Genomic DNA, 17,334 nt, shown 5'->3' with positions numbered 1-17,334 from the left:
TTTTGTAAAATTTTTTATTACTTTTTCATTCACTGATCCTTATACAACCTTCTAGGGGAATAGGGCTGGAGCCTATCCCAGTTTCTTATTGTACTTTACACATTGGTTTTCTTTTGGTCATGTTTTTATTCTTCTTTTGTACAGAGCATTCATAGTTAAATACTTTATTGTCATTGTACTGCTGTGCAAAACAATGCAATTTATAAGTAGGCTATTCCTTTAATTTAGTATTCACAGAATGTGTTTTTGGTGTATGTACTAAATGAATGCCAGTGTCTTAGATTCTGTGCTTCTTTTCCTTTCCCTATTTAATTAGAATACACCTACAGCCTATTCATAGCATAAGATAGTCAGTCTTTTGTTTTAGGGCTGGGGAAAAAATCGATTCGATTTAAAAATCGAGTTGGTAGGTCAAATCGATTCATATTTTCAAAAAATCGATTTTTTAGATTTTTTTTCTCCCCCTCTTCTATATAGCGTAGCCTACAATACATACATTTTGCATTCGCCAAATCTTCCTTCAGGGTTTCCGTAGAACGCTCCCTGCGGCGCAGCCCTCGATGCTTCACGACATCACGACAAAAAGACTAGCATGTTTAATTTTTTAACGGTCCTCCACGACGACGGCTCGCGAGTGAGTGAGTGAGTGAGTGTGTGTGTGTGTGTGTGTAAGAGAGAGAGAGAGAGAGAGAGAGAGAGAGAGAGAGAGAGAGAGCATGTATGTGAGTGAGTGAGTGCGTGTATGTGAGTGAGTGAGTGAGTGTGTGTGTGTGTGTGTGTGTGTGTGTGTGCGCGCGAGTGAGTGTGTGTGTGTGTGTGTGTGTGTGTGTAGGCTATGTGAGTGAGCTTGTGTAGCCTATATGTGTGAGACGGCTCGCGATGACTGGTCGTAAAACAACGTGTAGTCTGACATGTTTCTTGTCCACGACATGACAAGATTTTTAGGAGTCAAAATCGTGTAATCTGACAGTGACTATCATAACAGACCAACACAATTTTGTTTATGTTGATGCACTTTAATTAAATACAATAAATATATATTTTTAAAATATATTTACAGTTCGCAGTTATTTTGTTTTAAATGGGGGGAAAAAATCGAATCGAATCGTAAATCGAGTTTTTTATAATAAAAAAAAAATCGCAGATTTTTTTTAGGGGAAAAAAAAATCACCCAGCTCTATTTTGTTTTAAGCGTGCAGTCACTTAGTGTGTCACAAGCCAAATTAAACAAAAAGGTCTGTAAAGCCACAAAGCACAGTCACTCCAAAGGAAGATATTCTCTATATTAGTACACACTCGGACTACGATATAACGATATATATCGGATGGACGAAATAAAAAGTCTATCGTTTCATATTATGCTCTATCGTTTTTTGTGGATTTTGTGGTGTCACAAAATACAATGTTTATGGCAAAACTTTTTCATCATTTGGATGACTGCAATCTTACACGCCACCATGGGGATGCAGGCAGAAACGTGAATAACAGCATGACGAGTGAAGGGAAGACCGAACCGGGTGGCTCCATGTTCTACACTATCCTGCAATTTTTGCTGGTTTCAAAACACACAACAAGCTGCATGTTCGGAGCCCTGATAGCTGCTACATTTTAAACTTGAAAGTACAATGTTTACCTTTGGTGTTTTATATGGCAATATTTTATTTTGGGCCTGTAATCATTTGTTTTTGATAATTGTTTTATATTTCATTCATATTTTATATATTCTACATTTTCAATCAAACATTTGGCCAGAAGTTCTAAATAAAGGGAGAAAAATAATCACATATGAATGAGTAAATTTTTGATACTTTAAAATGTAGAAAATAAATAGTCCTTTCGATGTGGTCAATATATTTAAATTATTAATTGATTGAATTTCTAAGTACTATATTGTGATTAATATCGTTATCGGGATATGAGATGACTATGAGATTTTGGTCATATCGCCCAGCCCTAGTACGCACAGCTTCTGAACTCCCTGAAATGCCTCGACTGTAGTCTTGAGTTGTCTTCTGGGAACATACACATCACAATATTTCTTATTTAAATAATTCCCACCCCAAGGCATGTATACTCAAAAAAAGGGACAAGGGGCAAAAGGGCATGGTTGAGTTGTGTTAGTAGTGTGTTGAAACTGAGGTCATGGTAAGCAGAATAATATTTCCGGTTGACCAATCACAACACACTTGTCCAGCTGACCAGTCACAGAGTGCACATTGCACTTTGCTCAGAATGAGGGGCTTCATAGAGACAAAAACTACACAGTGTTACTGTTCAAATGTAAAATATGTGAAAAATAATGTGCTTTTTGAACATTCAAGCATGAACAGCTATTTTTGGTAGACCCCAAAAACAAAATAAAGACATCAAAAAAGGGCATTATAGGTCCTTTTTAATCAAGAGACATTTAGCCAGAGTTCTGTTTTCCTGAACATGGCTGGCTGTGGTTGCAAATATAGACCAGTTCAATAGTCAAGTTAATATCAAGAAAGTCAGTTAGCATTTTTATTGTTGCCTTCCTCGCAGAAGGCAAAATGACACCACTCTGCTTCACTCACATACTCTGGAACACTGCTAAGATGAGTGATACAAACTACATACTAAATATCAGCACTCAGCCAATCATCAGAACTCAGACACTGGATCAGAACTATTATATTTTTTTAATGTTATCAGAGATGAACAGCAGACATTTAGACAGAGCACTCAGACTCTCTACTCTTCCTTTCATGGGAAGTCAGTTTTACTTAGCAGACATATTTGCCACGCCTTCGGGCAGCTATTTCGGGTACGCTGCCAAACTCATATTTAAGTAACATACTTTAAATCGGAAACAAAATCTGACATTAAAAGTCCCATAAATGTTGTTTCCAGTGCTCAAATATTTCAGGTTGGCCCAGCCAATGCACATACAGAACATATACAATCGTAATCATATATTTATTTGGCTTCATATTTCACCTGTAAAAAAAATTCTCTCAGTTGTTTATGTGGCGAACCGTGCTGAATTGACAGCATCATCGCGATGTGCATTCACACAGTTTAATCATGCTCAGTGTGAACCGAGTAAACTGACTTTACCCAAAATGGATTTTGGCGCGGGCCTCAGCTTCTGATGGCATCTTCAGTGATGTGATGACTTTACCAATTGGTGATTGGTTCTGTGCAATCACAATAGCGATATTTCAGCAAAATTGTGCAGGGATGTTTGAAGCAGAGCTCACCCAACACAGAAGTCACTTTCAAACCAAGCAGCTTTCTGGTCATCACGGCGAATTCACCTGACCGACTTGAACACAAGCAAAATCTGTGGAACTTTTTTACCCTCGCGTAAAACTCCAGATCGCACGGATTCCAGTTGAAATGACTGAATTTTGCCAGCAAATTTTTACCAAGTAATGGTAAATATGGATGAACCTTCATTCCACCAACTGCATGTTGCACTTTCTCCTATTCATAGAAATGAGTGATCCGTCTTGGTTTATATAGACTTTAATTATACTCACTGAAAAAAATCAGCACTCACCAGAACTCGATCTCCGACCTTAAGGTCCTTCTCTCCCCCTTTCTTCACAGATCCACTGTCAGACATGTTGGATCCTGACTCATTGCCGGTTTTGACTGAGCTGTTGAGCATGCCTTCTCTGAGCGGCATGACCACACGCTGACCGGATGCTCCCGCACCACCCTGCAGTTGTGTGTTCTGCTGCTCGTCACCCCCATCCCCGGCGGGTTGCCGCATGAGCTTGGAAGGCCTGGTGAAGATGCCCTGCAAAGCTTGGCACTCAAAGTAACGCACTCCATTGACAGAGCCGTCATTTTTTCCAACCAGGTCATTCAGGACCACTCCAGCCCACTGTCCCGGGGAAAACTGGGTCTCTCCAAGATAGGCGATGACTCCTAGCTTGACTCCATTCACCCAGACACGTTCACCGACCACAAAGTCCCCGGCCACCTCGTCACCCACCTCAGAGGCTTTGGAGCTGGACTTGTCTGAGGTGTTGCTGCTGGGGGTAGGAGTCATCTGCTTGTAGGGGCAACCTGTGGATAAACAGCAGAAAAAGAAGGAATATTCCACGTTCAATAAAACAAAGCTTCAAATCAGCATAATCAGTGGCACACTTTCAGTTGCCAAATAACTGCCTCTGAATTGTTTCATTTTATTTGTTAAAACAAATGACATTTTTGTGTACAATAATGGACTTACACTGGAGGTCTATGGAGCACGACATTCTGGAGAGTTCGGTGTTGCTCAAACTTTTTCAAGTATTTCTATTCTTTCTGCCATACAAAAAAATGGGTCTTATTTGAGATGTAAAGTTGTATAAACCATCCCTTAGTGGCAGGACTGCTGCTGTAGGTGGATGACCTTATAATTATGTGATACCAAAGTGCGTATACAAAATATGCAAGTATACACTGCGATAAACAGTACATTTCTTGTATCCTTGTGTATCATGTTTTTGTATCTCCATTTTGTTCGATATAGTACCAAAACAATGTATATTTTAATGTTTATTATTGTGAAATTGCTTGCCCCATAGGCTTCCATTATTAAATCATTAGGCTAAACATAATTTCTGACTGATTTGACAAAACTAGGGATGGTCTGGTCACCATCACAGGATGTCTCTACCAGACATAGCATATCCAGAAAAAAATTCCTTGGTGTAGTAATAGCAAGATATTCTTCAAAAACTGATGTACACTACAGCTCAAAATTTGAGTTTGGTAAGATTTTTGAAAGAAGTATTTTATGAATTTTCAGTATCATTACTCGTCTTCAGTGTCACGATCCTTCAGAAAAAAAATATGCTGATTTGTTGGTGCTCAAGAAACATTTATTATTATTATCAATGTTGAAAAGTTTCATTCACAGTTTCACATTCTTTCAGGGAAAGAATGTGAATTTTGAACAGTAATGTATATGAATAACAATTAGTGCTGTGGTACAATAAAAGTAAAACACTGGGGTACACTAAAAGTACCATGGTATTAACATTTGTACCATAATAGTGTTTGTCACCTGTTTTTTGTAAGGGACCTGAAAGATTTAAATCCCTGCCCTGTAATATTCAGTGAAAATCTTAAAACTTAAAAAAAATAAAATAATCCATTTCACAATGCATTTTCTTATGTTATGTGACATTTCAGAAGGAACAAGGATATTTACTTGGTGTAAGCTGATGTTATTGACTGGAAGCTGGAGATAGATAAGCCCATGATAAATACATGAAAGTAACCTAACGGATATAGAAAAACATCCATTTTGAGATTTTACAGCATTCTCAGTATTTCACAACATATGTTGTCAACACTTGTCACACAGCTCATTTAACGCATAGTATCAAATGAGTACTTTCATCATTTCGCTCATGTCTGGATGTCACTGCAGACTTCACGCAAGGATGAGCAGCACGCTAATTTATGAACGAATCTGGGTCAGTGGAATTTTCAGTGAAATAGTTTATGAACCCGAGTATCTTTACACATGTGCCGCTTTTGACACATGCCACTTACCCGATACCGCTTGAAGGATCCAGTGATGATGTGTGAGCCACGGCTCATTTAGCATGTGTTCAGTCAGTCTTTCATTCATCAGTGTATGTGTGTTGGGCGGTATTGGTGCTGGGGGAGGGGGATAATCACTGCTTTTGTCTCAATTGCTCCAACATGTTGTTTGACTCATAAACATGGTGGTTAAAGATCTCTGATATGAGGCTCATCAGTCAAAAAACATCCTGATTTAATTTGCTGTCGTTTAGAAATGGTGTGTAACAGAACTGGGACGGTTTGCCTCCTCAAAGCTGACAGACTGTCTACGTCGAAAATTTTGGATGTTATTCAAATAGTATTGAGGTCAGCAGTTTACCACACAGAGGCAGATGTGTAAACGTCAGCTGTAATGGAAATATATAAACAAATCTTCTTTTTGGCAGAAAACAGGCTAGAATACAAAAACTAGTGGTCAGTGGCAGCTCAACTGTATTTGCTTAATGCACAAGAACAAACATCATTGGTTCTCACGGGTCAAGCAAGCATGTTTAAGCTTCCATTTACCATAATTAATGTGCTCTATTTGTGCTGATGATCAATGTTTCTATGTGAATAAAATATTAAATTAAATGTTCATCATATACAGTGTTTGTGTCTCTTCAGAAGTTTTGATTCAAATGGATTACATTCACTGTTTTCGTGAACTATTGGAAATCACTTTCAATCGAAGGACAGAAATCTCTGAGGTTAGAGTCACAGCGGGGTCAGGCAAAACAAGGAGAAGAGGCACTATTATTATAAACAAAACAAAGAAGAGATAATTCACAAGAATAACCACAAACAATATCATGGGAGAAATACAAGTGGCAGCATAAACAACACAAGTCAAAGAACTGAACAAAGGGAGGGCTACACAGGGCAAACTAAAGATGAAAACAAGGAGCAGGTGTTTGTTAATCAATGAACCAATGAGTAACCATAACAACCAATGAAAACATACTTTACAGCCGAGACAACAAAGGAAACACAAGAAACAAACCAAAAGTCAATTGGTGCGTCCGAAATCGCATACTGTCTGAGTAGGTACTACATTTGAATTTAAACTTATTTCATGACCGTTAAAAGAGTACTTTCTATATAGTATGAATATGGGTAGTATGAATGAAATTCGGACATATTACACCCGCCATGTTGTTACTGTCACTTGACCTACCAGCGTCAGTTGCATCGCTTCACTGTCATTCATAAATCCTCTCCCATGGCCTCATTGGATAGTAAAGTGTCCATCGAATACGCACTTCAGAATCTTGGCAGAAGTAGTAGGCCTAGGTCATCCGGGGACTTTTCGCCTACATACTACTCTTTTAGCGTACTGTTTTTTGCACACTATATAGTAGGGAAGTATTTGATTTCTGACACAGCGCATGCATGAAAATAAAAGAGACCAAAACTGAACTTGACAGTAATTTTTGACAAAAAATTTGGATAAACTATCCTTTTTAGAAGTTTAGAATGACATGACAAATCATAACATTTGAGAGTAATATTTATTATAACACTTATAATGTTTTTTTTTAGATCAATATTACTGTAACAATATAAAAATATTACACATTTTGTTTATTATGTGTAAATATTTTACACAATTTATATTACACATTTAATGTTATGTGCGATTAATCCAGAAAAAAAATGTGTGATGAATTAGTTATTTTTTTAATCAATTGACAAGCACTAATATTAAACTCTGCTGAGGGGTAATTAGATTTAACAAATCAAGGAAAATAATGATCACCTTTTATTGGAAAATTAATTAATTTCCATAATCTTTTAAACAACTGAGAAGATAATGATCAAACTACATTTCATAATCATCTGTAAAGTTTATTATATATATAACATCCGCATATGAGAGTCAAATTGGATGACTAAAGGGATCAGTCTTTTAACAGTTCATCTATTGCCAAAAATAATCAATTAAAATATGTCAGTCAAAACCAACACATGATGAATGATGCAAAAAATGTTCACTTGGATTGGTGTTTTTTCTCTTTAGCATGCATTGTGAAGTATTTCAGTTCCATGATCATTTCGATTTAATTTTAGTGAGCGAATAAAGCTTGCATCCTTCTGCTATGACAATGTTCCCTAACTCTATAAGGAGTGTTTTTCCCACAGGACAATGCTCCATGTCACACACAATTAGGCCAATCAAGGTGTGGATGGAGGACAACCAGATCAAGACCCTGTCATGGCCAGCCCAAACTCTAGACTAAACCCCACTGAAAACCTCTGGAAAGTGATCAAGACGAAGATGGAAGGTCATAAGTCGTTAAAGAAAGCCGAGCTGCTTGAATTTTTGCGCCAGTTGCATAAAATGCTTAGACTAGTCTTTTTTTTCTTCAAAACTGGTCCTAACTTTTTAAAGCCAGTTACATAAAAAGGTAGATCGGTCTAATATGAATTGTAAAAGTAAGACTGATTACCTCTTGTTGGTCAGACACAGTCTTAACATAGTGGTTAAGTTTTTGCAACTGGCCACAGGAGTGGCGTAAAGTCACCCAACATCAATGTGAAAGACTGGTAGAGAGCATGCCAAGAAGCATGAAAGCTGTGATTGGATTAAAGGCTCTAAATGAAATTTGGAAGAAATGTTGTCAGTAGTTTATAGAATAAAACAAAAATGTGCATTTCACTCAAACACATACATATAAATCCAGAGAAACTGCTCCATTTGCAGTGGTCTCTTATTTTTTTCCAGAGCTGTATTTAAACATAGAAAGTATGACACTTTTTTTTTTTCTCACGTGCTGCTCCATTGTTTCACTAGCTGATGACCCATTACATTCCAAATCAGCAGCATTAAAGCACACTCAGCGCAGTGCAGTGAAACACAAGCGGAAAGAGTATGTCTGTGCATGTGCCGGGACTCAAAATAGGAGCACATGAGCGCTACGCTATGTTAGGGAAAACTAGGCCCATTCAGGAAGTCCCGGCCCATTGCGGGGCTTGAGCAGAAGCTCTGGTGCATTGCTTGCCCATGTGGCTGCGTTGCTACGGTAACACTAGATCAGCGAGGGGGGGAAAAAGAAAAAGGAGTGATACAGGAAGAAGAGAAGAACACAAGCCTCACTTCACCATTGTGCCTGCACTCCTCCTCCCACCATCTCAATCCCACCATTCAGCAGCACAAGCTAGCTAACACAATGACCCCAGCTCAGCCTTTAACCACCCCCTGCACACACACACACACACACACACACACACACACACACACACACACACACACACACACACACACACACACACACACACACACACACACACACACTTCTTTCTCAGAAGCTCTTTGTGGTGTCTTGATAACTCCCTCTTTTTCTCAGTTCAAAATGGAAATGTATCTCCTGATGACAACAAACTTGGCTTCATAATGTGTACAACTTTTTATAGGCCTTTTTTCTTATCCCATTTAATATTCATGTACAAATTTAATTAAGTGTAGTTTAAATGTAATTTATAGGTTGATTCCCAGAAAAAAGCGTAACACTGCTCTGCTTATACTTGAGCATCCTGACCAGCCAAACCCAGAAACATTGGCCCAATGTTTTGACTTTAGGGCGGGACTATTTGTTTGATTGACCAATGATAGACAAGAGGAATGTTCATAAAACTAGGTTAAAAACATGTTTTTGCTATTCTACTTGAAATGGTAACACTATTTCAATTAAACCTGGACCACATTTACCACTTTTCCACCAAAAAAGAACTGGTTCGGAACTGGTGCTGGTTCAAAGATGGTTCAACTTGCGAACCTTCTCAGAACCTGTTTGTTTTTCCACTGACTAGAGAGCCCAGCGAACGACGTCGTTACGTCACTGTGTACGTTGCCATATGTCTTAGCTTTCCCAGAAACGCTTGCGCCAACTTCAAGCATTACAATTACAATGACGGACTACATCGTCTTTCTGCAAATGTTTCTTCTTGCTTTGCGATCCTATATTGGGGTCAGAAGAAGACGTTTAGAACACATTTGTGCTGCTCGTCTGGATTACTACAGACGGAGGTTACGTTCGAGAAGAAGTTCGACAATAACCCCGCCCCCAGCCCCCGACGTAAGCATGACGTGGTAAAAGAACGGTTCTAGTCCAGCAAAGAGTTGGTGCCGCTTTGGAACCAATTTTCCTGTCCGAGAACCGGTTCTTTGGCTGTCGAAACACAAAGAACTGGTTCGCGAGTAGGCACCGGCTCCGAACCGGCACCAGCACTGCCTTGGTGGAAAAGGGGTAATTGTGTGTTCTGGCCACAAACTGCCCACTTAGACAGGAAGGTATCATTTGACTGACATGTGAAATGACCAATCACTATTCTATCTTTTTACATAATGTTATATTAACATGCACAGATTTGTCAATATGAACACTGATGTCAAATGAAAAATCTCATGGAAGAGGTCGAACTGAAGGATGAACTCTATACAATAATTGTTTTTCTTGTTCTATAAATTTCATCCCTCAGTTTCCTCACCGCAATGAAAATGTCCATTTACAAATGCATCGTATTGGCGGAGGAATGGGGACAATATGTCTACACAAGATGCAATTTCGGCACATTGCTTCTCTGATTCTCAACTGTTAAGTCAAGCTTGTAACATGAGAAGAAAGTGCAGAATTGGCAAGTTTGCTTTCATATCATATCTAAAATAAAATATGGCAAGAAAAAGCTTACTTTATGCTGCTAACTTTACTTATCAAACAATTCAGGGAGTAGCATCCCAAAATTCAATCTTGTTTATACAAGCCTCAATTCCCCCTCAAATGATGAGATAGCTCTGGATGATAGCATGTTGGAAAAGATCAGTCTAAATCAGATCACTTTGTCCAAATTGACCTTTTTCTGGTGAACTGATGAAGATGTGTGAGTCCCTGACTTGCTAATTTTGGTTGTGGCCAGCCAATCAGATTGAAAGCCATTAGCCATTTAAGTCTGTATCATCCATTAGACAGCGTGTAAATGATCCAGTGGTGGTCCATCTGAGGCTGAGAGAAACTGAGAGAAACTAGACTAAGAAAATAGAAGAAAGAACTATGTGGCACCATTTTAAAGCAAAACTGCTGACCAAAGCATTCATAAAGATTTAATACAAACTTATTTGGCCTAAAAACATTTTTAAAGCTACTGACTTCAGACAGTCTTGTGTCTGAATCAATATGCTACTCATTTCCTGTGCCTGGACTGCACATGTAAGAAATCTTCAGGCAAAAAAATTGGTTTGGGGAGTATGTACCATTAGTATGGTTTACAACATCGCTCAATTTTGAACTTAACATCCAAATGTGGTGAGAAAATATTTGTTTTTATTTATTTTTAGATGTTGTATATTGACCAATGTATGTTTCTGAATACCATTTTTTAAATAATTTGTCTCAGGTTGAGAATATTGATGCGACAATGTTATTTGCTATGACAGTCAAAATAATGATTTGTTTCTGGTTGTAAAACACTGCAAAACTCTTAATCCACAATGAAAGAAATTATTTTACCAACAGATAAAAGGCTTTAATTTCAAACAATTAGCCTAAAATGCCAAAAAATCATTTAGGGACTAGTTTTCTTTCCTATGTTGATGCATTTCCTATTGAAACTGAAAGGATGGATGGAGAATATCGAAAGGCTTCACTGTTTTAAATAGCAATTACATCACATCCAGCATCTATTGATTTGCTGCTTGATGTTGGTCGCAGATGGGAAGGACATTCTCAAACTAGGAGGCATCTGATTGGACGAAAATCTTTATAGTGTAACATGAGTCATCAATATTTTGAGTCTGTTTCCAGGAAGAGAAAAACTGTACATTTTAGCTGTGAACTTATTCTAAAAGTGAATTTGTCCATTTTTAATAGTATACTGGATGACCTCAAAATTTCAGCTTAATTCAAAAAGACAACTGAATAGAAAAAAACATGTCATCTGTAATAAATGCAATAAATGAACTGTCACACTGTTTGCCATTTTAGGGTGTAGCCTAGAATATTTTTACATACTTAACTATAAACTAACAGTTGTTAGCACCATTAAATACTTACATATTTAGATTTTGTTTTGTTCTGTTAAATTGTATGCTGAAATATCAACCACGACCCAGGTGTTTAATAATCTGTTCTGTAACTGTGATATGGGACCTTTTGCTATTTAGCAGCTGCTCCTCATTTCTGATAATGAAAGCACATGCTACTCAGGACCTTTCATTCAAGTCATCCACAATATTGAAATAAGTCAAGGTAGGTGATAATGGATTCAAGTTAAATACACACACAGCTCATACAAAGCAATACAGACGGTCAAAGATTTCTGCATGAAAGTGTTTTTATGCCACCTCGCTAAAAAAAGTATTAGCTGAAATACTTTGAAGTGCATTCTTGGAGTCACATTTTTGTCACAAGCACACACACTCTTCTTCTTTGGTCTCCGAAAACAGCCAGATAAATATGATCAATGCTAGTGCATTTCACTCGTATCACAGACGGGTAGTGTTAGACCACAGGACACAACACATTATTAACATGGTATGAATTTAAAAAATAGATAGGTTACCACGTTTCACCTACACAATTATAAATATCATGAGCTGTTTTGTTAAAAGTACAATACATGCTGTTAGTACAGATCAAAACGCTGATATAGAAAGAGTTTTACGTTAAATGGCTTTTTAGGAATTCTTTATTAGAGCAGCAGCACAACTCCTGATTTTCACTGCACTTCCTGTGTTTGTGCGTGTTTTACGAACAAAGCATTCCAGTCTGTTTGAACCATGGCACCCTTCTGGGTGACACAAACTAATGTAAATAACATGGTCTGGTCTCGTCGTGGCTGGATGTGAGGTCGGCCACATCACTGAGGCAGGGATTAGCTCACTGTGATTTATGTAACTTATGTCTGTGTCACCAGTGTCAACGCTTGTCATCTGACTCGAAAGATAATTAAGCACACTAATCACCATAAACCACAACTCAGATCAAACTGTCAAGAATGAAAGTGATCTACACCCATTGATCTTCTCAAATGGTCTACCGTTTTGTATAAAGCTCACATCTAGTTGAAGAGTAATCAAATTATGCTACACTACAGTTCAAAAGATTGAGGGCAAGATTTTTTAATGATTTTAAATAGGGATGCACCGATAGGATTTTTTTCCCCCGATACCAATATCGATTTTAACAAACAACTATTGGCTGATTCCGATATTTGTTACTTACTTTCTTATTTGAACTTTTGTCATTAAAATAGATTAGTGGGTTGTTGTTTTTTATCATGTTTTGAATGAGCAAAGCTCAAAAGCGCATGCATTAAGGTATCCTAGTTAGTTTATTGCAGCATCATGAAATAAATTTCACATCCAACAGGCATACATAAATACAACAGAACAAAAATGTATATGAAATAAACAGTCCTTTTAAGGTAGGTTTAAAAGTAGTTTTCAGGTTCTTCAGGTATTCTTGATTGTATAAATTAAATATAAATTAATCCTTATTAAAGTTACAAAAGTTATTGGTTCAGGTTAAGAGTAGGCTTGTTGCGATAGTCGGTGTTACCGGTGATACACGGTGTTTAACCCACCTACCGGTCATAGCACTTGACCACCGTCACCGTCCCCATCGTGTTGAAGTTTTAGCCTATAGTAATAAAGCACTTAATTCAGTTAGTGACTATGTGCCTTCTTAATTTAGCGTAAGCGGAACGAGCGCCGCAGTAAAGCAGCAGGTGTCCGATTTCATTTATCATTTGAGGAGAGTGAGGCGAGCTAACTGGCAAAGGATGGCGGAAGATCTGGTTTCAAAGAGAAATGCAAACGTGAGTTTAATTTTTATATTAGCTTTTTTTTGCACTTAAGTGTCCAGTGATTATTCGGGTAGGCTACCTTATTTAACGAAGTTTTTGATGTTCGTTCGTTTCATATTCGATGGTTGTGCGGTGTTTTTGTTTTTTTGTTTTTTTTTAGCTGAAAAAGGCAGGCACTTTATTTAACGAATAGTGATTTTTTATATATAATTTCTTGTTTGATACTTGCACGATGTGTGCAGTGGTTCGTTTTGTTAATAAATGCACTTTAAAGGTGTTTCATAAGTGCTTTTGTTTAGTTTTTACATGGTGTGTTAAGTTATTATTCATTTTGCAATAAAGATGTGTGTAATACAAGCGAGTGTCTTATTGTTTTGTGTATTTTTATTAAGAATAAAATAAATTAACCCATGATTAATTCAAACAAATGCTACTGAATTGCCGCTAATTAAAGTGAAAGTAAATTGAGACGTGTGCACGTGCGCATTTTCGGCCACCCGAAATCCCCGACACGCAACCCCGGTGACACCGGGATTACCGGTTTTTTTACACGTCGATTAACCGGTGGAAAAAATCCGTCACCGCAACATCCCTAGTTAAGAGTAGTGAGCGATTATTTGGACTTTCATTGATTGATTAACTTTAAAACATACAGCAGCGCAGCAGGTATATTAGGCTGCTGTCACTTTAAGAGCTGCACGGATCCAATTTACTGATACACAAGCGTTTTATTTCACAACTGTTTACGCTCATTTAAGACGTAACTAACTATGTTTAAGAGGATACTCGCCAAGACTGGCATTTTGATATAATTTTGTGTGAATTAGAAGATGTGAAAGAGAACTCAAAATCAGTATTTGCGCGCTGTCTAAAACGCGTTTTTCCATGTGCGTGCGCTTTGGATTTGTGAGCACACAAAAAGTCTCTTATCTTAAAATTGAGTTATCTATTGTGTCTTCTTGCGCTTGAATATTTCAATTGGCAAGGTTTAAAAACACAGGCAAAGGATAAACTTTCGTGACGATGCGGCACTGGCCCGATAGGAACCATAGTTCTGTCGATTGTCCTGTGGTTTGTGAAAACCACAATATATTTTTTAGGCTTCTTTGATTGATGGCAAGTTTAAAAACAGCATTTATTTTAAATAATTTTTGCAACATATGTTCTTACTGTCACTGTTTTGATCACTTTGATGTGTCATTGCTAAATAAAGGTATTAAAAAAATCGTACTGTCCTCAAATTTTTTAATGGTAGCGTAGACAGCAGCAAAAATGCACTTCAGCTTCTCTGGTTCAATTTCAGACAAAAAAAATCTAAATTTCAATCACTCCACTGATGGTACTTGTGACGGTACTACAATACAGCGATGGTATGAGATGATAAGACAATGGTATTTTGATATCTACTGTTGTAGTGAATGATACCCATGCTCATATACAATGATATTCCACATAAACATGTCTAAAAATCATGGTAGTATTTTAACGGTAAAAAGCCGGAATCTGCAAACATATAATTCAGGAGAAAGTGACACAGATCTCTGCAGAAGTTCACTTACTTAATAATAATTTCATGAATTATTTAGGCTTGTTCATTATAGGCAGGTACACTTAGCTTTGTTTAATGCATTTTATCATGCTCAAATCCACCCCCTTCCCCATTCATAACAATAAAATAAAAATCAATGGAGAACCGTGTTGATATTAACTATAACTAAAACTATTAAAGTCATTTTCAGTAGCCTAACTGAAATAAAAGCTGAAATAAAATTAAATATTAGATCAAACTTAAAAAAAAAACTTTAGAAATTTGGCTTTGGCAAATAATTACGAACACTTAAACTGAAATAAAAATAAATTAAAGCTAAATAGAAATAGTAAAAAAATAAAATAATAATAATAATAATAGAAATGACAACACTAAAACTAACAAAATTACTAAAAATTAAACTAAAGTTAAAAATGTAATAATAAAAGCCAATTCAAAATATCAATAAATACTATAATAGTACATAAATAATACTAACACTGGTGCAGAAATGACTGAAGATTCTGTCTGGTCCTAGTGACGGGTAACATGATGAGACATAACATTGCTCGTAGGGGGACTAAAATAAGCTGACTTACTGTCTTTTTGAGCCGCAGGACTGGTTGATGGGCCAGCAGTTGTTCGTCCCACTGGACTGGAGTGTTTAGGACCCCTGCCAGGGATCTTCAAGCCACTGGACTTCAGCATGTTCATTATGTCCACTGGAGAAACTTCAAGTTTCGCAGCTTATTAAGGGTTTTCTTTATAATCGAGGCACTAAATGCGAGGATGGCGGATATCCTTCTCCATTCTACCTGTGGGACTGAAAACAACACTCATGAGCATTCAACACGAATATTGAGGCTAAGGCAAATACACAGATCCTATTGAATGGGTGCAGTTTGCTAAATGAATGGCCTTGCACGGCCCATGTCAATTCATTAACAGGATACTAGCTGAGCCACAGCATCAATAATGTGATGCTTCAGGGCAAAGGAGGACACACAAAAAACACATTTTTATTGTTTGAATGAAGCTGTAACACTGTAATCGACACTGACAGACTGTAAACGCGTTGTTTTCGCTAATGCAATATTTCCTAAGTGATAAATCAGTAATCTAGCAAGGTCACTCTGTCTAGCATATCTGTGAAATGAAACCCATTATCCAGTGAGGTCGGCAGTTTCGACATGCTGTCACCACAGCTGCCTTCCAAACCCCAAATTAACTCCGTTAAAAACTCAGTACGTGAATTCCACTTAAAAACAGAGATTAATACAGCATAAACCGTATAATGTATCCTAAAAGAGACGGAAGTTTATTGTGCTAGCTCATTTCTGCGCCGTAGACTCTGCTGCTCTATTGTTTTGGCTCTTCACTGCGGCGCGCTCGCGACCCTCTTCACACGCCCCTGTCAAGCAACACAAACGCGACCCGTTCTCACAAACAGCACTATTACCTTATGAAGTCCAAATCCTGGGAATTAAAAAGAAGTCGGTGCAGGCGAACTTCAGATCAATCTGTGCAGGGAATCAGGGATGGCTCAGTCGGCTTCCCGGCATGAGATTTGTCAGCGTCTGCCACTCCCTTCGCTCTCGCTCTCGCTCTCTCTCTCTTTCTCTCTCTCTCTCTCTCTCCCACACGGATGCGAAAAATATGGATGCTGAGCTAAAGCTGGCAGTGGAAGTGGGACAGGATGCGAGGTTCACAGGCACCGGCACATTTTAGGAAAGCTATTTTACACAAATGCCGAGAAATGTCCTGAAAGTGTGTCAGTGGTGAGCAAATGGTTCTTGAATAGAATAGATGAGGCTCATTAAGCAGGAGGGGTAAAAGCCTTCAGGCAGGGGGGCCGTTTAGAGATGTCCGATTCGCGAATCGTTCATTTGAGTCGAATCTTTTCAATGAATTGGTTGAACAAAACCGGTCTTTTCGGATTTTTTTTCCGGATTCGAATCGACTGATGAGCGAAATAAATTATAGTAGCGATCACACTCTAAATATGTTTACGACTTGGCTGTATGACAGTTTTTTCAACACAAATGCGAACCAGGGCTGGTTTAAATAAATAAATAAAATAAATAAAATAAAAGGTAATTACAACGAGCAAAAATCAAGTACTGTAAATGATTTAGAGTTGTTTAATGTAAATTCTATTTAAGATGTCACCATGTTTTTATAAACTGAATCTTGGCAGCAGCAAATTCCGGAAACTAAAAAAAAAAAAAAAAAAAAAACATGTCCAGCTGCTGTGGAATTTATGCATTTCCGGTCATGAATTAAATGAATGAATAAAGACCAAAACTGCCCACAACACAGGCACAATATATTGAGTTTTTTTTTTTTTTAAGATTATATTAAATAGGCCTATTACATGTGTAATATTATGATTATTATTATTTTATTTCAAGAAAAGAAACTGCACTGCATTGAAATACAATAACATAAAAAGAAAAGGGAGAAAGAAAAAAACA

The 17,334-nt window shown here is 37.5% G+C and overlaps 1 protein-coding gene across 4 annotated transcripts in view; it reads right to left on the bottom strand.

Moving 5' to 3' along the window:
- The window catches only part of clip2 (CAP-GLY domain containing linker protein 2), a 47,857-nt gene extending 31,122 nt beyond the window's left edge, over positions 1-16,735 (bottom strand). For all 4 annotated transcript variants that reach the window (XM_081366798.1, XM_081366799.1, XM_081366800.1 and 1 more), the window contains exons 1-3: positions 16,320-16,735; positions 15,460-15,683; positions 3,527-4,041 (exon numbers count right to left, since the gene is read on the bottom strand). In XM_081366798.1, coding sequence (XP_081222924.1) covers positions 3,527-4,041; positions 15,460-15,574 — 630 coding nt within the window. In that variant the 5' untranslated portion in view covers positions 15,575-15,683; positions 16,320-16,735. The remainder of the gene's footprint in view (positions 1-3,526; positions 4,042-15,459; positions 15,684-16,319) is intronic.
- Between the last annotated feature and the right edge of the window lie 599 nt (positions 16,736-17,334).

Source organism: Scardinius erythrophthalmus (assembly GCF_964197995.2).
Source record: "Scardinius erythrophthalmus genome assembly, chromosome: 5".
NCBI lineage: Eukaryota > Metazoa > Chordata > Actinopteri > Cypriniformes > Leuciscidae > Scardinius > Scardinius erythrophthalmus.
This window is presented reverse-complemented; position numbering and strand designations above follow the sequence as displayed.